The sequence below is a fragment of the Notechis scutatus genome, chromosome 1 (genome assembly GCF_049901735.1).
Source record: "Notechis scutatus isolate UNSWTSFEM ecotype Mainland chromosome 1, rNotScu1.2, whole genome shotgun sequence".
Classification (NCBI taxonomy): Eukaryota; Metazoa; Chordata; class Lepidosauria; order Squamata; family Elapidae; genus Notechis; species Notechis scutatus.
In genome coordinates this window covers 292,916,526-292,940,170 of record NC_142009.1, presented here as the reverse complement: position 1 = coordinate 292,940,170, position 23,645 = coordinate 292,916,526, and the positions used below count along the sequence as shown (strand labels likewise).

Below are 23,645 nucleotides of genomic sequence, written 5' to 3'. Positions count from 1 at the left end.
CAAAATTCATGCAATCTGAATTTTAAATAGATTACTGAGAAATCAGGGAGACATTGTCTGATCTTAAAGCATTTTATAACCACTATTGATTTGCTTATCATAAGATTGGGATAACTTTTCTAGTAATAACTACTGCACCTGGGGTATTTTTTTAGAGGATACACAAAGGCTGAGTAAGCAAAATCAAGACTAATTTTTTGGAATTCTTATGGTAGACCAAAAGCATTTATAGTATAGTGAATACTAGTAATGCAGTGAATTTGCTTGTATTTAAAAGAGTCTGAGATTTATTTGAATGTAGAATATAGCCTTTTAAAATGGTTTAGCCTCAAAATAATGTCTAAAATGCATAGATGCAATCCTAAATAAATTAATTTGGGAGCAGGTCTCTCAATCTCTATAAGATTTATTTCTAAATCATTATGGTTAAAAGTGACTGCTGTAAAGATGTCAGACTGATATGTCAGAAAGTAGTTACATTGTAATTTAATACCAATATATTAGCAAGGCCTTCTGCTAGTCCATGGGTATTTCTGACAGTTTGGTATTAAAGGAAAATATTTTAATATTTAGACTTCAATAACATTTTGATTAATTCAATGTATAAATGTATAACTATTATTACTTTCCAGCACTTGCTTTCTGCTGGGCTTAGTGGAACTAAACTTATACTTAGCAGGTCTAAGCCTTATCAAATATACAATATTGTCCCTAAGAACAAGAATAAAGGATTATTCTGTGCATTTTTATCAGTAACATGAAATTTTTGAAATAAAACAAATAGACTGGTTTGTAGTTTAAAATGATTGGCCTATAATGAAAAGATGCCCTTCAGAAGAAATTCTATTCTATTTTGTACCATATAGTTTTTTTTTTATTCTGTAATGAACTTATTTATATAATTTTCTTAACAATTTGGTTTACATTCTCTTACTGTCCCAAACATTTTTTTTCTTAAATGGAGAGGCATTTTACAAGTTATGGCACTGGGTTGATTATTCTAGCACAGGTTAAATAAAGTGTTTCTTTCAGAATTTGATTGATATTTGTTACATTGTTTAGAACCATGGTTTTGTGACTGTATTTGACTTTTAAAAAGTTATTTCATTAAAGATTTTCAGCATTCTGCAGTCTTCTGTTTTTCTCCTATTTAACTGATTGGTTATGGATTACATTCAGCACTAAAGTTTTTGAAACCTTAATACAGTTGCTACGTATCAGCTAAAAGGCTGCATCTTTTTGTACTGGTAGATATACATCAGCAGTATTTAGAATATATTACAAGCACACTTGAAAAATAGGCAGCAGATAGCTCTCCATTCAGCAACGGTTAGTAGAATAACAGAGTTGGAAGGGACCGTAGAGGACTTCCAGTTCCTTTTAACCTTAGAGGACTTCTAGCTCAAGCAGGAAACCCTATACCATTTCAAACAAATGGTTGTCCAATTTCTTCTTTAAAATCTCCCGTGTTGGTCACCCACAACTTCTGGAGGCAAGTTGTTCCACTGATTAATAATTCTAACTCTCAGGAAATTTCTCCTTAGTTCTTGATTGCATCTCTCCTTGATTAGTTTCCATCCATTTCTTCTTGTCCTGCCTTCAGGTGCTTTGGAGAATAGGTTGACCCCTTTATGATAGATAGCCCCTTAGATATTGGAACACTGTTATCATGTCACCTCTAGTTCTTCATTTCATTAAACTGGATGTATCCAATTCCTGCAACTGTTCTTTGTATGTTTTAGCTGCCAACAATCCCCTAATCAACTTTGTGGCTTTTCTCTGCACATTTTCTAGAGTCTCATCATTTTTATATCTGGATGATCAAAGCTGGATGATCAAAGCAGTATTTCAAGTGTGGGCTTGCCAAGGCATTAGAGAGTGGTATTAACACTTCATGTGATACTGATTCTATCTCTCTGGTAACGCAGCCTAAAACTGCATTGGCTTTTTTGGCAACTGCAACACACTGCTGGCTCATATTTAAGTGATTGTCCACTAGGACTCCCAAAATCCCTCTCACAATTACTACTATTGAGCCAGGAACCACCTATTCTATACCTGTGCATTTGGTTTTATTTGCCTAAATGTAGAACTTCATTTTCCTCAGCTTTGGGTTTCATTTTGTTAGATAGGGCCCAGTGTTCAAGTCTGCTGAGATCCTTCTGTATCTTGAGCCTGTCTTCTGGAGGGTTGGCTGTTCCTGCCAGTTTGATGTTGTCAAAAAATTTGATGAGTTCCCCTTCTATCCCCTCGCCAAAATCATTGATGAAGATATTGAATTGTACTGGGCCTAAGGCAAGAGTCTCTGGGTACCCCACTGCATACTTCATGTAAAATGCAGTTTCATTAAGCATATTGAGTGCGGTTGGTCATATTGAGTGTGGTTGGGTTAGGCAGCAACATCACCAGAATCCATCTGGTGCTGTTGCTTAACCCACATTTTTCTATCACTTTTCTATTAACATCAAATTCACCAAATTGCTGTATGCCACACCCTCTAGCCCATGGCTGTCAAACTTGTGGCCTGTAGGCCTGATGTGTTATGCGCTGGCCATGCCCATGCCCGGTTTAGCAAAGGGGGGGAGTCGTAATACATCATGTAATGCCACCATAATGAAGCAAGTTTGACAGGCAGTCAGTACTATCCATAAATGTGCTTTCAGCAAAATTTTAAACAGAAGCCATGCACATATAGATCAGCCTAGTGCAGAAGACAAAAATTAAGCCCTACATGTGTCGGCTTAAAGATTTAAAAGTTGCTATTTTTTTAGAGTCAGTATTTATATAGCAATTCTGTCAAGAATCTCACCTTGCCAGCTTCAGTCCTCCCTACACTTTCTTGCAGGACATTATTTATTTAGGAGATTTATATTGCCACCTATTCACACATGGCGACTCAAGGCCCTAGGCAATGGGACCCACAACATTCCTTGCCTCCCCACTCTGGTGGGTCGGGTAGATGTGACTGGCAAGAGACAGTCCCTCACATAACCTGGTCCCAAGCCACAAAGAGCTTTAAAGGTGACAACCAGCACCTTGAACTGCACCCAGAAGCAAATTGGCAACCAATGCAGCTCCCGCAGGAGAGGTAATACATGCACACCGAGGTCTGTACACATTATTATCCCTTCCTTATGTAGCCTTTTTATTGCAGATAATCAAGCGATTCAATTTGGGCTATTTTCAAGGCACGTACATCTTTGAATGTGTCCCAGCTTTTCCAGGGAAGTCAGTAACATTAGAACAATGGCCCCCAACCTTTTGGGCACCAGGGACAGGTTCCACGGAGAGAGGTTTTTCCGCAGACCAGAAGGGGTGTGGTTTTGCGTGCTGCCTGCATCCTGCAGATGGGGCATCGTTGTGCGGCCTGGTTGCTGACATTGGGGACGCTTGCATTAGAATTTCTATTGAAGGCACTGAGGAATCTGGTAAGGAAATCTCTCTGAAAGGATGATCGAAAGAGTCGTGGGTTATCTACTTGTTTTTTAATAATGCCAAACATTGGTATCTGCTTCTGACACAAATAACTCATAAGTGTTCAGGTAATAATTGCTGATAGATAATAAAATAGTTTTGTATAAATGTTTCTTATATAAATGTATAAATGTTTCTTATAAGACTCCTTGTCTCAAATGTTTGTGAGAACCTAGGAAATGTGGAGGAAAGAAAAAATTCTCAAGACGTGGATGGATGGTTTAATATGCATTTATAACAATAATTATAAAACTATAAAAATTATAAAACGGTAAGACTTGTGGACTTCAACTCCCAGAATTCCTCAGCCAGCAGCTGGCTGAGGAATTCTGGGAGTTGAAGTCCACAAGTCTTAAAGTTGCCAAGGTTGGAGACCCCTGAACTAGGTGATCTTGAGATGGAGCTGTCCTTCCCAAAAGTGTTTCCACTGGGACAAACTCTGAGAGCGCCTTTAGGCCCAATAGCCATTCTTGGAATTGGTAGGAAGTGTGTCCATTGGCTAGACAAATCCCAAAATAAGATCTGAGGAGCTACAGGGACTATCCAAGATTTCTTCTAATCAGCCACACAATAAGATTCATCCTCTAAATCAGTGTTGCTCAACCTTGGTAGCTTGAAGACTTCCAGAGTTCCAGTATTTTTCCTTGCCATATTATTGCCACCTATTTCACTAGAAGCAAAAACAAAAAAATGGAATGGAATGGAATGGGATGGAATAGAATAGAATAGAATAGAATAGAATAGAATAGAATAGAATAGAATGAATACCATAGTCATTGTAAAAATACATTCATCATAAAATATTAGATACAATACTTAGTGATAGTCATGGATACTAAATAAATAATCAACACAAATCATACTAGGATACTAAGTAAGCAATATAAACGGTAAGATACAAGCAACAAAGGTGAGGTTTCTGAAGCCATGCACGGGGCCACTTAATTCTTGACTTTTGCCTCGTTTTTACATAAGCCAGCACAGCCTCTTTAAGTAAAGGAACCAGTGCCGGCTGTGTTACACCTGCAGTTAATAAAGATGTCAGGAAGTTGTGCGATTCTCGAGTTTACCCAGGAACACGTGAGCCAGCAAACACTCGGCATCCTTCCTTAACGGTCTTGAACCGAACCGGCCCACTGCCGTTTCCCCCAAATCTAGGAGCCCCCGCCCGCTTGGACTCCCCAGTCCAGACCTGAACTGCAGGCCATGTTTTCTGCTACCTCCAATTTCCTGGCTTTTGATGGGTGGAAAACTCCTCTCCGTCGTTGGAGCTGGGCTGCGGGGGGCTTGTGGCACCGAGAAGTTGCCTCGGCCCCCCAATCTCAACGCGCCGACTTCGCCAGGGCGAACAGCAAAGTCGACTTCTACGTGGTGTGGTCTCTGCGCGAGCCGCCCCGGCAGCTGAGTAGGTGAGGTCTCCGGGCTGCGTGGGTTGTCCCGCGCCGAGAAGATGAATTGGGAAGGCAACGTTAAGTTGCTGCTGTACGTATAGCGCTCAAAACAAGCAACCGAGTTGCCTTTGCATTGTTGAAAATTCATTTACGTTGAGCGTTTTTAAAAGAAGTCCCGGTAACTATGCCTTCGTTACTCTCTTGATACCAAATGATGTTGGATTCAAATTTCAACTGAAGTTTTGGTTGCCACGATATAAAAAAAAAAAAAGAGGTCGAGGTTCTAGAAAAAAATGCAGAGAAAAGCCACAAAGATGATTAGGGGACTAGAGGCTAAAGCATACCAAGAACAGTTGCAAGAAGTGAGTATGTCTAGTTTAATGAAAAGAAGGCCTAGGGGTGACATGATAGCAGTGTCCCAGTATCTCAGGGGCTGCCACAAAGAAGAGGGAGTCAAGCTATTCTCCAAAGCACCTGAGGGCAGGACAAGGAGCAATGGGTGGAAACTAATTAAAGAGAGAAGCAACTTAGAACTAAGGAGAAATCTCTTGATGATCAGACCAATTAATCAGGGGAACAACTTGCCTTCAGAAGTTGTGGATGCACCAACATTGGAAGTTTTTAAGAAGAGATTGGATAACCATTTATCTGAAATGATATGGGGTTCCTGCTTGAGCAGGGGGTTGGACTAGAACACGAGTGTCAAACTTGCAACATCACGTTGCCATCATGTGACATTTTGCGACATTTCTCTTTGTGGCCATGGCCTGCGCATGACACATCCGGCCCGTTGACTGCCAGTTTGACACCCCTGGAGAAGGTCCCTTCCAACTCTGTTATTCTGTATTAAGTAGTAGTAGTGCTCCATTTGCCTCAGTGTGGTGCATGAATAGTTTATCCAATAATTTATGGTTAATCTGAAAAACTTCTGATGAGTTCAGCAGGTCAACCTGATTTTAAAACATTGCTTCAAAAACAAAAGTAAGCATGCTTATACTTGTTTACCTGCACACATTCTACTGTATATTATTAACTTTATTTGGCTTTTCTAGTTATTCTGCAACCTTATGTAATACTTTATGAATTTCTTTTAAAAATAGTAATTACTATTACTACCATTATTTTATAAAAACAATGTTTTTATAGGAGACAGTGCCTCCTTTTTGGTGCTATACTATACTATACAGAGGTGAAGTTGAATATCTGGAAGCTATTAGATGTTCTTAGCAGCCAGTAAAGCAGTAGAGACTCTTCTATTAAAACTTGCCTTCCAACTATGGGATCAGCTGTTCATTTTACTCAGTTCAACTGCTTGTTTCAACTTTTTCTCAAATTTGGGAATGGGGAAAACAAGGGATCCTTACAAACAGAATCAGTAGAAAAATTATCTTTGTTACATTAGCTTCCTAGATGTTATCCAATGTTTTTGTTGATCTACTTAATTAACAAATAAGCTTTGCTTACATTTTACCACTTCATTCTTCAGTTTAAGCCCAGCTATTTCCCTCTTCCAAAGTAATTTTTATATTCTATCCCCTCTAAGCAATTGTCATCGGAAATGCTACCAGACTCGCTTGCCGCTTCCATTGCCAAAACAGTTTGTGATCTTCGGGTTGGGTGACTGGAGCCACTATTCTCAGAAAACTAGCATTATTGTGGATGTGTTAATAAATCCGGATATTAAGCCTCAAAGAATTGGCAAGCTGGGATCTGAAACCAGGTAAATTCCAGTCAGGTCCCTTCCACTTGGGCCCCAGGCCTCAGCTTGGGCCTGAAATAGCATTGGTCACACTTTGGGCTGACCTCTGATGGGAACAGAATGGGGTTAGTACCTCCATCTTCGCTTTTCCAAAGCATGTGCTCTTGGTAACCTTCAATATCATCCAACCGTGGTATCTTTCTGGATCTGTGTTAGGGATTGGGAATAGGTGCCACTCTCTTGCACTGCTTCTCTTCCTTCCTCTGTGGCAGATTCCAATCATGTGGCCTGGGAGGGAGAGTCATGCCCCAGGCCCCTACTGTGTGGGATTCTGCAAGTCCAGCAATCCCATTACTCTTGTTTAACATCTATGTGAAGCTGCTGGTGGAGGTGTCATCAATATGCTGATGTTAGCCAGCTGTAAATCTCCACCATGGTGAAATAAGCAATGCTGTTGAAAGTGCCTGTTGGGGATTTGGATGGGGAACAACAGACATCAGCTCAACCCAAGCAAAACTGCATGGCTTTAGGTCTTGGAGCCTTCTGCATCTGAGACTTTAGTATCTTTGGTGCACTATCCCAGATGGATCCTGTTCACAATCTGGGATCTTTCTGGATTCATAACTTCTTTTCAAGGACCAGCTGGCAGTCACAGCTACTATCACTTTTGCACAGGTTTGTGCTGTGTACTAATTGCACTTGTTCTTTGATCAGAAGGGCTCTACTCTCAATCAGTCATTCCCCAGTCACCACTTGAACAAAGTACTCTAAGGTGTTCCATGTAGAGCTGCCTTTGAAGTAGCAGCATAGGCTACTGTGTGCCCCTAGATCATACCTCTACTCTGTAAGTTGCATTGACTGCCAGTCTGCTTCTGGGCTTAATTCAAGGTTATGGCTTTGACCTTAAAACCCTACATGGCATGGGGCCAAGTTATTTGACTTCTCCCTGGTTATATCTACCTGTCCCATCAGTTCTGAATGTTCTGTTTGTCTTTGGTTCCTATTATTTTAATTTTGTGCACTGCCCAAAGTCACATGTATGAGATAATGGTTTATGGATTCAATAAATAAATAAATCTTAGATCCATGTGTCTGTGTTTGCTTGAGCAGATGTTTGGTTTGGGAAGGTGACTGGAGAGTTGATATTCTCATGGCTTCATTTAAGCAGGCAGAGAATGGCAATCCTGTGAAACTTCTGCTGACTGTTAAGGAAGAGGTAAGTAGACTTTATGTTTAGATGTCTTGTTTATGTGTTGCCTAGTGACACTTGATCCTTGTAAATTTATTTAAAATTTTTACCATGTTTGTAAAAAAAAGGAAAATGTCTTTCTTTTTTCTTTTTCTTTTTTTAATTTTTATTCTAGAAAGAACATTAATTTGACATACATTTAAAACAGACAAATCAACATATATCAACAAAGCTGAATACTATATATATATATATATATATATATATATATATATATATATATATATATATATATATATATATATATATATATATATAGTTAAGTTTTCACATGTATGGTGTTCGGCTTGGTTCGGGTATTTTCCCACGTCATTGTAGTTGTGCTTTTAAAGTTGTAGCAACGTTTTGGCAGAATCTCATCTGCCATCATCAGGCTTCTGAGTACAAAACTCATACCACTTCTTGGAATTGATCAAAGATCTACATGTGGAGCAGGAAGATCTGCTTGTAAGCTTCGACGTGGTTTCACTATTCACTCAAGTCCCGATAAAAGAGACCCTGGAAATCATCAAAAATAAATACCAACTAGCTAAACACCTCATGGAACTAACAGAACACTGCTTAACCAACACATATTTCATATACAAAGGACAAAGATACAAACAAATTGAAGGAGCCCCTATGGGATCACCACTGTCACCCGTCATTGCAAACCTGTTCATGGAAGAATTCGAATCCAGAGCCCTGGCCAATGCCATCCACAAACCCAAACTATGGTTAAGATACATCGATGACACATTCGTGATTTGGCCCCATGGAAAAGAAAACCTAAACAACTTCCTAACACACCTAAACAGCATACACCCCAAAATCAAGTTCACCATGGAAACGGAAACAAACAAACAACTACCATTCCTAGATGTACTAATCTACAAAAAAACAGATGGCACACTAGGACACACCATATACCAGAAGAAAACCCACACCAACCGCTACCTCAACGCCCAATCCCACCACCACCCAGCACAGATAAACTCCGTGGCTAAAACACTAATTACTAGAACCAAACGCCTGGCAGACAAGACACACATTAAGACTGAACTATGCACCCTGACCAAAGTACTGACAGCCAACAGCTTCCACAAAAGCAAAATCACCGGCTTGATCCACAAAAACACACTGAGACATAATAGAGACACAGAAGATGAACAGACCTATGGAACAGCTGTCCTGCCCTACACAAGAGGCACTACAGACAAAATTAGTAAGATACTACACAGACACCACATCAAGACTGCCTTCAAAACAGACAGAAAAATAGCAGCCATCCTCAGAAACCCCAAAGATAAAATTGACCTGGAAAACCAAGGCATATACGAAGTCCCCTGTGCATCATGCCCGGCCACATACATTGGACAGACCAATAGAAGAATAAGTACCCGCCTGGATGAACACAAAAATGCAGTCAAAAAGCTGGAACACACTTCCTCACTAGTCCAACACATGGAAGCCACAGGTCATAGCATCAACTTCAATGGCACCAAAACCCTAGCCACTATAGAAAACCCCAGCCACAGAATCATCAGAGAAGCAATAGAGATTGAAAAAAGACCAGTAAGCATGAACAGAAGAGATGATTCCACCAGACTGTCAATCATTTGGAAGCCTGCACTTACAAACAAAAAAATCTCCACACCACAAGCCAGGCAAACACCTGGGCACAAACAGATCCCCCCTGATACCTCCAGCTCAAACACACCCCAACCAGGCACCCAGATGAAACCTAGCTTCCTAACTAATGATAGCCGTCCATTTACCCGAAGCCAAGCTGCACTAAAGGCCTCCAATAAAGTAACACAATGTTGCCAGCCAATCAAGATACAAAAAGAGCCAAAAACAGACAGAAGATATTAGAAACACCAGTCAAGCAGAACACAGCAAACTCCAAGACCGATAAACACAGACCAAGACTCTCAACCAATCAGGATGAAGAAAAAACCATTCTGGCACAGCAATAGGCTGCCCCAAATTCAAATCTGAAACCACTGTAAAAGCCTGACTCACAGATGAACACTATACAGAAGCCTGATGATGGCAGATGAGATTCTGCCGAAATGTCGCTACAACTTTAAAAGCACAACTACTATGACGTGGGAAAATACCCGAACAAAGCTGAATGCCATACATGTAAGTACCCGCGAAAAATTAAGAAAACACACACACACACACACACACACACACACACACATTTTACAGCACATATTGAGCAATGGTTAATTTTTTTTTCTTTATCTTTATCATTGACGTGACCTGTCTTGTTACAATAACTCCTTCGTTCTTTTAATGTTTTAATTTCTCTATATAGTTTATGATTAAATGCATGTCTTCTGTCATTTCCATAACATCCAAATATCAAATATTACCTTTTCTTTAACCACTCATACCAAATGTTCCATATTTCATAATAGTCACTATCTTGTTTGTTTTTTAACAATTTGGTTAGGCTATCCATCTTAGCACATTCATGTATTTTTTTAATTACCATATCCTCTGAAGGAATGGAAGACAGTTTCCAGTTTTGTGCGTAGGTTATTCTGGCTGCAGTTATGATGTGCAAAATTAAATATTGATATTTTTTCTCCATGTTTAAATCTATCATACTTAGCAGAAAGGTTTCGGGTTCAAGTTTTAAATTTTGTTTTGTTATATTTAAAATCCAATTTCTAATATTTCTCCAAAACTTCTGAGCACATGGGCAAGTCCACCACTTGTGAAAATATGTTCCTTGTGCGTAGTTACATTTCCAACAGTTGGGAGTTGAAGTCCATGAATCTTAAAGTTGATAAACACTGCCTTATGCAAATCAGAAATATAATGTATGGTAAGCTGCTTCATCCATTAATGACCCAAATCATTAGTACAGAGATCTCCAAATTTGGCAACTTGGCTGGCTGGAGAATTCTGGGATTTGAAGTCCACAAGTCTTAAAGTTGCCAAGTTTGGGGACCCCTGCATTAGTACTTTATTAAGAACTGATCTTGTGTATATTAGCAAGACAAACAGATAACACCAGCTGCAGTACCTTGGAGTTGAGGAACAGACCCAATAAGGTCTAACTTCCTCTCCTTTTATTCAGCCCATGAGCCTTATTTTTAGCAACAATCATACCTTTTATTTATTTAACTATATTGCCGCCTATTCATGCAAGGCGACTCGAGGTGGCTTACACAATGTAAAACCATATTTAAAACAAAAATAAAAAATAAAAACAATAAATACTAACAAAAAGAATCAAATTAATAAAGTACAATAGAACAAAATCTGGAAAAAAAATCACCCCCAACTCCCCCCCTCCCACCCCGACGATGGGGCTCCATCCCACTCTGGGGTCCCCAAGCCCGCTAGCAAAACCAGGCCTTCAGTGCCTTTTGAAAGAGTGCTGGAATGGGTCCATTCTAATCTCTGGGGGAATGGTATTCCAGAGAGAGGGAGCTACCACAGAGAAGGCCCTTCTTCTGGGTCCCACCAGGTGTATCTCCCTCACATTTTGTTCATCACATGTTGGTAAAGCTGTAGCTGGTATTGTCGTGTTTGCATCTCCTTTTTTAACTGTTCCATAGCACTTCCATTTAATATTTCAGGAACCAAAAACCAATCAGCCACCTGTTCTTCCTGAAGGCACGCTCCAAAGATTGGAGGAACTCTGTATGATGGGTTTTATACATCAGACCCTTGTAATTACCTTATTTCTGTCTATTTGTACCGTATTAGATAAATACTTAATATTTAGACAAATACTTAATTAGAATTAAGTAAGAATGGAGATTTAAAGTGGAGTGGCTGAATCAGAAAACAAGCCACCTGGTTTGGTGATAGAGAAGCTTTTTCAACAGTTAAAAATATTCTCTAGCTCTGTGAGTTAGACTGGTGGATGTGTCCCCATATCAAGATGGCTCCAAGCTTAAAGCACCACTTCTTAACATCTGTTGATCTGTTGAGCCCTGTTTTTTGCTGCCTCCAGTTTCCTGTCTATAAAAAAAGAAAAGACATTTTTAAGCCACACTTGATTTATAGTGTAGTGTATGTGTGGCTATGCCCTTTTCATGGCAGGAAATGTTACTTACTACTTTAGAGCTTTGGTAGTCTTGGGTAGTCTCACCTTTATATAGTTTCGTGGCCCAGATAAGGTTGATGTAGTGCTGCCATCTATCAATAAATAAATGGTAAACTTTTAGTTGTAGCTGAAATGGAGCTCCCTGACGTTTGTGTTAGAGAAAGGCTGCCTCAGCTCCAAGACTTTTATTTTACCTTCAGATGGAACAAATCTCAGTACTGTGTCCTCTGGTTTTTCTGCCCATCACCTTTTAGTGTGGCTAAACAGCATCCATTTGGCTATAGAATTCTGGCTAATATTATATTGGAATATGATAGTGAGAGAATATGGCCTTGACTTTTTAGTGCTCTCACTTATAAACATTCCTTGGCATATAAAAGAGAACATGATAATAAGTTTTTCTAGTGTGCCTGTTCTCGTTATTGAGATGCTTGTTTTTAAATGTAGAAAATTTCAGAGAGTAATATTCTAGCACTGGCAGTCTAAAATTGTACTTTAGAGCAGGGGTCCCCAACCACCGGTCCGGACGTGTACCAGTCCGTGGAACAAGTCCTACCGGGCACGTTGGAGTTAGTTGGGCGCCCGCGCATCTTTTTTTTTGATGAAAAGTGCTTCCGGTGAGCTTTTCCGGGTAGAAAGCTCACCGGAAGCACTTTTTCATCAAAAAGATGGCGGCGCCAGTTGGCAGCTTCCGTGTGAGCTTTTCGGGTAGAAAGCCATTTCTACCGGAAAAGCTCACCGGAAGCGTTGGTGCTGCCATCTTTTTGATGAAAAAGTGCTTCCGGGCAGTTCACCCGAAGCACTTTTTCATCAAAGATGGCGACATGTCAATCAGCCAGCCGTGTACTGGGCCACGCCATAAAAAAGGTTGGGGATACCGGGTCCGCGGTACATAAGAAAGGTTGGGGATCACTGCTTTAGAGAATTCTGTTGTTCTGGCCGCTATAATACATTCAGTGGTTTCAGTTTATGGAAAGTTGTTCAAAGTCTATGGTTCCTGGAGCCCACAGTAATTTTAGGAAATGAATGTCACAAGATGCTTCACTGTATGTGTACCTGCCAAATCAAACAAGACATTCAACATGCTCCGTCCCAGAGTGGCTGGTTGGGTCTTGCTGAAATCTTCAGAAATCCAGTTTATGGAGCATTTATAGGGCCTGGATAATTTCTGATGTAATTCTACCTTGTTTTCTGATGGGCAGGATAGAAATCAGAGTTCCTCAATGTGCCACAAAGAACCTGTGCTCGAAAAGAGCTACTCTCCACCAATGGAAAAGCTACTGATGCTACCTGCTCCTACAGAGCGGCAGGCTAAGAAGAAAACATGTCTACCTAACCTTATTCAGTTAAATAAAACCAGAAGGACTCTATTTGAAGTCTCAGCAACCCATAGACAAGATGAAACTGAAGGTAAAAGGTTTTCAGTTACCTGTTTGCAAAACTAAATAGCCGTATTGTCACAGCATTCCATTATCCCATTTTGACTCACAATAACACCTTGTGTGAAGTAGGCTGGGCAACAGTGATCGGCCTTAGATTGCTCAGTCATCTTTCATGGCTGAAATTGCATTACTATCTTTTCCAACACATTGCACTGGGTGTTGTTGAGGTAATTCCCCGTTAGGAGAATGAGCGCATACAGGGAGACGTATTTGAGAGTAGTGTTTGAATAATACACACACAGCACACAGATACACTGTACAGTAAATGTAGGTTTTTACTTCCAGAAATGTCTAAGCAAAGTTCAAGATAAGCAGTCCAAAGTCATTCACAGGTAAGTCAGTCAGTTTTCAGTCCAGGGATAATCCAATGACAAAGTCCAGTGTCAAAAACAGTTCAGTAACAGACTTACATCAAATCCAAGAATATCAGTCAATTAAGAGGAACGGCAATACTCTCCAACAGAAGGAAAAAGAGACTCACTGAGACTTCTTCTGAGACTAAGACTAAGACTAAACAACCCAGGTTTCTGGCTCCATCTTATGGCCGTTTGAGAAACCACACCCAATTACAGGTTTAGCATTCTCTTAAAGACATAGTATTAAAATGTCTATCCTGGCTTATATATTTCCAACCCAAATAACTGTTAGGTGACTTATATTCCTAACAGGTATCACCATCAAAGGATTTATTTGTGCAGCATTCTAATTCATGGTACAGGTAAAGCGAAGGTTCATGTGTTTAGAATAAATGTTAATATTTCAGTACTTTGCATCAAAAACTATGGCTATAAAGCTATTAAATTTAGGCTAAATTAGCTTGAATGTGCATTCTAAAACACATAAATCTTGAGTCTGGTAATACTGGCATAAGAGACAGCTTGGGTCCAGGTCATTATTTCTTATTTTTGGCAACTTTAAGATGTATGGACTTCATCTCCCAAAATCCCCAGCCAGCAAAGAGAATTCTGGAGTTAAAGTCCACACATCTTAAAGTTGCCAAAGTTGAGAAACGCAAATGTTAAAGTGCTGGACAAAAAGCAAGGAGAACAAAATTCTATTCCTGCCAGGACCAGTCATTCAGTCTCAGTCTTAGTGCAAGTGAAGGAGGAAAGCATCATAAATTATTTCTGAAAATGATGCCTAGAAAACTGCATGGATTTATCCATACAGTCTCTTAGGCATCAAGTCTGACTGGGAGTGCATGTGGGTGGAGCCCTGCCATACTCAGCTTGAGGAAAATGGAGTTTTAGTATTAGTAAGATGCTTTTATACTAAAAATTATTTTGTGCATTTTCTCTGCAGATTTGGAGGTTAAAGAGTTGCAAGGTAAAATGCTTTAAAAAATATTTTTATTGAACTTCGCTTGGTGTGTCTAGATCAGCAATTCTTAGTTGTGTTTAATATCCATCTTGTGTGAGTTATATATGGAATTGTAATTAATATTCCATATTTCTGGATGAGAAAGTAAAGTTTTTCTGTTTGTTCATTTCATTATACTCTGTCCTTTCTTCAGGAGGAAGAATAGTATAAAAATAGTTAAAACATTAAACTGCTGATTGTTTTACCTCTTAGGGGCAACAAAGATACAACACACACAAGGACAATCTTTTAAACCAATAATTTAAATTTGTGCTCATTTATTACAGGACCTTCAGAAAGTTTAAAAGAATTAGAAGGTGTGTTCTAGGATGCCAAGGACTACCTATAGAAAGACACTAGATATACTTAGGAAATTGTTTTTTCATTTTTCAGAATGTTAAATTTTAATGTAATTAAAACATAAATACCGTATATACTCGAGTATATAAGCCGAGTTTTTCAGCCCATTTTTTGTGCTGAAAAAACCCCCCTCGGCTTATACTCGAGTCAGATTCCCCTCTGAAAAAAAATGGTGTGGAGCTCCGGAGCTGGGCAGGCGCTTCCCTGCTTCCATGTTTCCTTTGCAACTTTTTAAGCATGGGGGTAATCGGAAGCAGAAAAGTTCTTGCATGAGGATATATTTTTTTCTTTTTTTAACTGTTTTTAGGGGGGGGAGAAGACCCACCGTCATGTGAGAATGCTCAGACATGAAATCTATCCGCCCGAAAATAAGTGTGTGTGTGTGGGGGGGAATTTTAACAGAGGGAAGATGTAGGGAGAAGGCAAAAGCGACCGAAGATCCTTCAGGGGAAACTGAGGGGGAGACTCACCCTTGGTCCAGATGAGCCCCCTTCCCCGCCCCTAAGGAAGCAGAAGCAGCCAGCAAGGGCAGGCAAGCCCCACTTCACGGACTCCGTCCGTCCTCGCTCCCACCCAAAGCCACGAAGTCCCCAATCGCGCAGCCCAGAATTGCCCTCCCCTCAGGGGGCAGCAACGACGCCCGATTTTCCTGAGACAAGGAGCTCCGCCGTGCAATGAAAGCGCCCTGGCTCTAGGCTCGCGGGCTCAGAAAACAACGCGAGCCGAGGTGGCTTCGGCTCCGCTCGGCTTCTCCAACATCCGGCGCCGCCCTGTTCTATGTGCCGGGCCCGGCAAGTCCGAGCAGCCAGCGCGTGGAGCAGGGCGGCGCCGGAGATTGTTGGCTGCCTCTTTCGCAGCACGGAAGGCCTCCCGGCTGGCCAGCTGCTCTCCTCCTTCTCTGCCTGTTTGTTCTGTGTGGCCGAGGAGGAGGAGACCGGCCGGCTGGTTGGGGAGGCTTTCTGCCAGGGGAGGCGGCTGCTCCGGTCTCCGCCTCCGATGGTCTGCCCTGTTCTCCGGCAAGTCTCAACCAGCGCGTGGAGCAGGCGGCGCCGGAGATGTTGGCTGCCTCTTTCGCAGCGGAGGCCTCCCGCTGGCCAGCTGCTCTCCTCCTTCTCGCCTGTTTGTTCTGTGTGGCCGAGGAGGGGGGCCGCCAGCTGGTTGGGGAGGCTTTCTGCCAAGGGAGCGGCTGCTGGTCTCGGCTGTGCTCCGCTTCTCCGATGGTCCGGCGCCGCCCTGTTCTTTACTTGGGCAGCCGGGGGCCCGCAGCGGCGCCCACGGCGGCAACAGGCAGTTCCGCCCGGGCTCCGCTCAGGTGTCCGGCTGGGGCTGTCAGGAGTTGCTGCCGCCAGTGCGGCTCCGGTCCCGCGTTGCCTTGGGAAGGGTGGGGCAAAACCAGGAGCCGCTGAGCCTGAACCTCCGGTGCCGCTGCTGCCGTTGCAAAGTGCTACCGCGCCTCTTCCTTTTTGCCTTTCCCTTCCCGAGGCGATGCGGGACTGGGGCCGCGCCGGCGGTAGCGACTCCTGACTCAGGGGGCCTCCGAGGGGAGGGGAAGAGAGTGACTCTTGCCTCCCGCTGTCATCATCATCATCTTCTTTTGGGTTAGTGAATCAATTAAACCTTTCATGATAGTGAGATCGTTTCCCAAATTAATTATTTTTATTTTTGAAATTTACCAGTAGCTGCTGCATTTCCCACCCTCGGCTTATACTCGAGTCAATAAGGTTTCCCAGTTTTTTGTGGTAAAATTAGGTGCCTCGGCTTATATTCGGGTTGACTTATACTCGAGTATATACGGTAACAATATAATTTAACAGTAATAAAAATACAGTAACACAAAATATCAATAATGTATCTGACAAAATCTAAAAATGAAACTTACATTGATGACTCCTGGATGAATCCTGAAAAGCCCTCAGAGAAAGCCAGGTTTTTTCAATTTTTTGAAAGACCATAAGAATTGGGATCACTAACCTTGTGTGTCAGGAAATAAGAAAGCAGCTTCTATTCCTTTTGGCCCCCTCATGTCGCATCTCCTGATAAGTGGAGTCCCTGGTAGGCGTTTTCTGACTGACTGGATCAGGCTAGCAACTTTGATCAGGAAAAAGTTATCTCTTTCATGGAAGAACAATAGTTTGATACTGATATTTCAGTAAATTTCAGTAAAGAATGAACAAAGAATGGCCATTTCATATAGTGTTAATTATGGTAGCATGCAAGTATCTTTCATGGACTAAGCTTATAGGAATAGGTTTTCCTCAATTATTCATCCACAATGAAATGGTTTCTGTGGCCTGGTTCTGTTGTCTGACTCTACTTCTACTTGTTGTCTTTAGCCTGTCCAAGTGCTCGATGGTATCATGCTATGTGCTTGTGTGACAGAGATACAGCAGTTTTGATTGGTGGTGAAGGATCTAATCAACAATTCTGCAAAGATGTTCTCTGGAAACTGGAGATTGGTGAGATACTTCTGTGGTTCTAATAATGATATGCCTTGTTGGCAAGTCATGGGAAGAAAACTTTCAAAATCTTCTATATTGAAGGGACCATTAGCTGTCTTACAATTTGAGTTTAAAGTTACTGGAATCAATTTTCATTGAATAGCATTGGGGGTTGCCTTAAGGAAAATGTCACTGAATTTCACAAATATAAGACTATGCATCTTCTCTATTTACCATATATCTTTTAATTCACAGATAATGACTTTTGGTTCCCTATGGATTTCCCAATGCAAAATTCCATACCACAGTGTTCCCGAGGTCACAGTGCCACTTATGACCCAGATACCAAGCGCATCTACATATTTGGAGGTGTAAAAGAAGGGAGACACTACAACAGCATCTATGTTTTAGATACAACATCTTGGAAATGGCTTCATGTTTTTGTGAGTAGAAACCAAACATTGGGCACTGTGGAAGTGTAGCTTCAACTTGCTTTTTGTGTGTCTATTTTTTTGTTCTTGCAATCTTCTTATTCTTTTTTTGTAACAAATAAGAGTTCAAATACAATGGCAAAAAGTGGAATAATTCAACGAGGACACAGAAAAGGGAAGTAAATAGAGCAGATGAAATTTTTCTGATAGATTACAGTGTGATAATCCAGGGTGGGATACAAAACAAACGCAGTCACAGAAAACAGGTGAAGCCCCTTTTATTCCTTCACTTTGCTTCCAAGCTCCGAATACTCTTGACGGAAGACAAAAAAACTCCCAAACAGTTACAAGAAGAAGGAAAAAAGCAACACAAACCAAGCAAGATAAGGGCTGGAGTACGTCCACAGATAACACACACTGGGAAGGATGCCAAACTCAGAGAGGAACCATAAACTAGAGATATTTTCACGCTTTGTTTCCGGCATTCGCCTGTATGCTTGTCTGTCCTCTTATTCAGTTGTCACAGCTGCAGCCCATGAAGAGGATCAAAGCCCTCTCCTCCTGAGTAGACCATGTCTCTCCATTATCCTCTCCTCCCTGTGTGTCCTAGGATGGAGAGGGGATGGGCCTGGGTCCCTTCCCCAGCCTCCTCCACAACCTCCGGGGCCACACTTCCACTCCCTGTGGGCTGTTCCACCTCTGACTCAGAGTCAGTCTCCACCAGGGGCATGATATACAGTTAGAAACTGGAGGGATGCCATCCAGTAATGCTGTTGAGAGCAGGAGAGTGCCCACTGCTGATGATGTTAAGTCAGATTGGCCTGCTGACTTGGGTTGTGATGAGAGTTTTTCTTTCTTCTCAGGCTAAAGGGAAAGTACCCACTCTGGCCTTTCACAGTGCAACTGTCTATCGTAAGGAATTATTTGTCTTTGGAGGAGCTTTCCCTAAAATGTTGTCCTTGGAGATGGGCGCCTGCAGTAATGCACTTTTTATTTTCAACCCTGACTATGAGATTTGGTACCAACCTATTGTGGAGGGGGAGAAGCCTCTGCCAAGGCTTGGGTGAGGCATCTTGTCTTGAACTCAGAGGACTCTGAAATAGGCAAGATTTATTTCCTTGGTCTTTTTCTCCGCCAAAAAGTGAAGCAGGACTTCTTTTTCATGCACTTTTATTTTAGCTAGAAGTGTTTCTTTTTTTCATACTGTCGTATAATATTCCTTCGATAACTTCAAAATCACACGGAGAGAGCCTTGGATAAACCTACCATTTGAGTCTTTCTACAGAACTCATTTTAAATAATCATATGCATTTATGTACTTATTTCCTTTTTGTAGCCATTGTTTTTCCCCCTATCCCACTCATTATTGCTTAGCACTGAAAATCAGTTTTATCTCTTAGCCATAGCAGAAGGAAGGATTTTAAGATAGATCCATTTGTCATGAATGGCAAGACACTTTCACTCATAATGGAAAGTTTGTGATTTCTCTGGTCCCCTTCTTCCCTTTTTTACTGGTGCTTCCATTTATAAATTTAGAAATGTCAGAAAACCAAAAATAGGAACAGTAATAGAATAAACCACCATTGTGGACTCTTGAATATGCTAGTTAATGTCATTCCCACTATCAGATTATCCTTCTGATAGTTTGTGTCCTTGATTTTTATTTTAAAGAAACATTCAATAATCAACATAAGTGGAATATAAAATGTTGGCTAGTTGATGCATTTCTCCTGTCAAGGTATCAAATAATAATGTATGAACAAGATTTCTACCTAAGTATGTTTGATTTTTACGTTCTCTGCCCTTATCTCAAAGTCACTCAGCTACTTTGTTGAAGAACAAATTAGTCATATTTGGAGGCCAGAGGACTTCTACATACCTGAATGACACACACATCCTTGATCTAGGTAAGAAGAGCACAATGCTTGCCTTCTCAAATGTCATCTGGATTTGGACAGGGTCAAGAACACACCCTTATAGGCAGCTCAGTTTGATGAAAACAAAAGATTAGCCTGAAATGGAAGCTGCCAACACATGAGGAAAACTCACAGAATAGTAAATAGGAGTGTCAAAGGTACTTTTTCAAGAGGCAACTGGACTTTCTGTTTTTTGTTTAAAGACATTTTGCTTCTCATCTGAGCAGCTCATCTAAGAAGTGGACACGGAGCTGAGGAAGCTTCTTGGATGAGAAATGAAATGTCTTCAGAGAAAAACCAGAAAGTCCAGTTGCCCTCTTGAAAAAAACAAGAATCTCCATAAACGGTAAATGGGAATAATTTCACTTTGGGGGAAAGGCAGTAATAACGATCTGACTATAGCACTTGTAGGACTGTAGGTCTTGAAACAGGATTGATGCTCAGGATAATGAAACAAAACTGCATCCTTGGACTATAAGTCCTTTAAAGAGAGGAAGTTAATTTTATGGCAATAAACAGAGCAAAAAGGTGTTGCAATATTTAATGGCAGTTTTTGTGAAACAGAATAATTTAGTTGCCAGATGATGTATCCATGCACTCTGCGCCCTTTTCACTTTTCGTTATTGCTCATCAATGCAAATATGCCCTTTAGCTCGGTCTTTTTGAGGTGCTATAAAACTTGTGAGACAGATTTTTTTGTGTGGGGGTCCAAAGCATCTTCTAATTCTTTTATCTCCTACTTCTAGGTTTTATGGAGTATAAAACAGTTCCATCTTTCTCTGGACAGCCTTCTGCTCGCAGGTCTGCTCATGGTGTTACTGTATATGTGCTCACTTTCATTAACTATGCCATGCTAGCAAATACATTTGAAACAGTTTTTTAAAAAACAAATTTATATGGCCGCCCATCTTGGCATCTCTAGGTTGAGATAAAGGAATGAATTTTAAACTCTTACTCTTTGAAAGTTTGTCAGTTTGTAAGGAAAAGCATTGATTAGGAAACTTTGCAGATGTTAATCTTTCTATACATGCTGGTAAAGGATGCTGATATAAATATGGCTAGAATGAAATTTAAATAAAGTCTTAACTCTATCCCTCTATATAATTTGAGAACTTCACTAGGCCCAAGCCATCTCCCTTAAGAGACGCAGGGGGGCATGTCCTACCGCCCCCCCCCCACTTCTCTGAGGGAGATGGCCAGTTAAGAAATATGAAATATAAATACATTTGTTTTATGGGTGATCTCAAATTGTGACCATTTACGTAATGACCATCAAAATTTGGGGCTGAAAAAAAATCACAACCAGTTATGATAGTTGCAACATCCCTGTGGTAGTGTAATCAAAATGCAAAGCAAAGGGCATGTTATTTATGACAATTGCAGCATCCTGGAGTGGGGTGTGCGTCACATAATTCCCATTTGCTACCTTCCCAGGGGACTCCCAGCAAGCAAAATCAACGGTGGAAGCTAGATTCACTTAACAACCACATGGTTCTGTTAATGGCTGCTGCCAAAATAGTTGTAAAATCAGGTGTAACTCACTTAATGACTGCATCACTCAGCAATAGTTTCTTCCCAGTTGTGATTGCAAGTCCATTCAAATTACTCCAGTCTAATATGCTTTTTCATATAAAAAGATAGAGATTCAGAGAATCTGGGACTAAGCATGTAGTACATTTGGAAAAAATAAAGGACTGGGCATACCTGACTAGAAAACATAATTCTTAGGCTTGGGAAGTAAATCTGATACATGAATACAGGTACTCCTTGACTTACAACAGTTCATTTAGTGACTGTTCAAAGTTAAAACGGCACAGAAAAAAAAGGCTTATGACCATTTTTCACACAACCGTTGCAGCATCCCCACGGGGTCACATGATCAAAACCCAGGCGCTTGGCAATTGACTCATATTTATGACGGTTATGGGATTATGGGATCCTCTTTTGCGACCACCTGACAAAGTTAATGGGAAAGCCAGATTCACTCAACAACCGTTTTACTAACTTAAATGACAGCAGTGTTTCACTTAACAACTGGGGCAAGAAAGCTCGTAAAATGGGGGAAAAACTGGCTTAACAAATGTCTCAGCAACAGAAATTCTGGGCTTAATTATGGTCGTAAGTCAAGGACTACCCTATACCTTTGCGTCCAAGGCTTATCAATGCTAATTAGAAGTGGCTAATTTTCAGATGATCTATTTGGCTTCTAGTTTCCATGCTGCTATCCAAATCTCTGATCAAAAAATGTTGATAAGTGGAGGCTGTAATGCCAGAGCAGCCTTTCAGGATGCATTTATCTTCCATTTAGGTAAGTTATAAAATTCTACCACAAAACTGCCCCTTGGTCCTAGAAAACATTTGCCAGGGCTCATCGTTTTCTTTCCCTTGCAGATACCTTGACTTGGAGTGCAATTAAGCATAGTGCTCTTTGTGCTGTGCCCAGGGCAGGCCACACACTGCTCAATTTAACTTGCACTAACCTGTCACACACGGATAAGCAGAAACAGAGCAAAAACAACTTGTGCACAGTGCTTGTCTTTGGAGGTTCAGACCGTGCCGGCAAGTTCTACAACAGTACAAATAAATTCCAGCTTGATTTTCAAAGCTAAATACCAGTAAGTGCCTGCGAAGAGCCCAGCTGAATTGTTTTGACTCCATGGCAAGATCAAGACACGGAACAACAGAAACAACTGGACATCAGAAGAATCAAAATGAATTGATAACTATGTCAAAAAGAGCAGGGCTGTTGAGGCTGTACCAGACATTGCTTTAAGGTTTGATTTCTTAGATCAAATTGGCAACTTTAAAAATATGTAGACTGAGAGCTAAACTTCTGGGAGCTGAAGTTCACACACATTAAAGTAAGCCAGTCTGAGAAACACGGTCTTAGACCTTAGTCTAGATTTAAAGTGTGTCACAAAGATGTCAGCCCATCTTTATTCTTAACATGGATAGGTATGAGGCAGGTGCACAGCTTCTCACTTTGCGGTCATTATCTCAGCTATTTCTGTTTTTAACCCTGGCAAAGGAGAGGGAGCACCACCAAAATAGGTATTTTGGAGATGGCTCAGTGCTTCCATGGAATGATTGATCAATGACATCTTAATATTGTTCTGAAATACGTTGGTTTGGATTTCCCAATGTGTTTATACATATGGTTTATTCTTGTTCTCTCCTTCCTCTAACCCATTTTATTTATTTTTTCTTCATGCCTCAGATAAAAGTTGTTTACATTTTGCCAAAACTAATAAAGCAAGCATAAGAATTTGAACTTGAACATATAGATTTTGGCCGTTGATATGAAGAAAAATCTTACGTTTAAAACAATCCTTTTGAAGTTTTTATATGCCTTTTGCAGACCATAGAATTTTGTTTGAGGAGCATAGCGCTAATTAACTCTTTAGAAATCGGTGTCCTTTTTTCTGGGAAATCTACAGTATAATCCCTGTGAGGATCAGAAAATTTCTAACTCCTGCCAATTTATTGCATGAACTTCTGTTGTTAGTACAGTATTTACGTTCTCTAACTTTCAATATTTTTGAAATGCTGATATATGTTGGCTAATGATAGACACTATAAGGCAAGTCTGGATAACTTATGGCTCTAAAGCAACTCCAAATGCATCACCAAATTTTGCCAAAAAGTAGCGATACAGTTTGCTGCTGCTTAGATAACACATAAAAGTTGTTGTGAAAGTTCTTAAATCAGTTCCTAGTAACACTGAAAAAGACATATGCATTGAACAGTAGGCTATTAGACTAAAAGCTGGCAAACTTTTGACGTGTGACTGTTCTTTTTCACGCCCAATCACTATTTGCTTCCTGGTATCTAG

The 23,645-nt window shown here is 40.7% G+C and overlaps 1 protein-coding gene and 1 long non-coding RNA gene across 2 annotated transcripts; one reads left to right on the top strand and one right to left on the bottom strand.

Moving 5' to 3' along the window:
- Positions 1 to 7,684: 7,684 nt before the first annotated feature.
- Positions 7,685 to 22,422, top strand: LOC113409961 (RING finger protein B-like). The gene is made up of 10 exons (XM_026664292.2): positions 7,685 to 7,780; positions 13,070 to 13,277; positions 14,612 to 14,635; positions 17,362 to 17,484; positions 17,722 to 17,909; positions 18,761 to 18,960; positions 19,713 to 19,804; positions 20,560 to 20,614; positions 22,024 to 22,121; positions 22,205 to 22,422. The coding sequence occupies exons 1-10, from the start codon at positions 7,715 to 7,717 to the stop codon at positions 22,420 to 22,422; spliced, it is 1,272 nt and encodes a 423-aa protein (XP_026520077.2). The 5' UTR covers positions 7,685 to 7,714.
- LOC148133438 (uncharacterized) lies at positions 20,771 to 21,085 on the bottom strand. Its single transcript, XR_015746810.1, has 2 exons — positions 20,993 to 21,085; positions 20,771 to 20,949 (listed from the first exon to the last, which is right to left on the bottom strand). It is a non-coding gene; the product is annotated as an uncharacterized LOC148133438 (long non-coding RNA).
- Positions 22,423 to 23,645: the final 1,223 nt, after the last annotated feature.

Coding starts and splice junctions, on each gene's coding strand:
- LOC113409961 (XM_026664292.2), top strand. CDS start 7,715: ATGGCTTCATTTAAGCAGGCAGAGAATGGCAATCCTGTGAAACTTCTG. Junction 14,636..17,361: donor GGAGGTTAAAGAGTTGCAAG/GTAAAATGCTTT, acceptor TGTTGTCTTTAG/CCTGTCCAAGTGCTCGATGG. Junction 17,910..18,760: donor GGAAATGGCTTCATGTTTTT/GTGAGTAGAAAC, acceptor CTTTCTTCTCAG/GCTAAAGGGAAAGTACCCAC.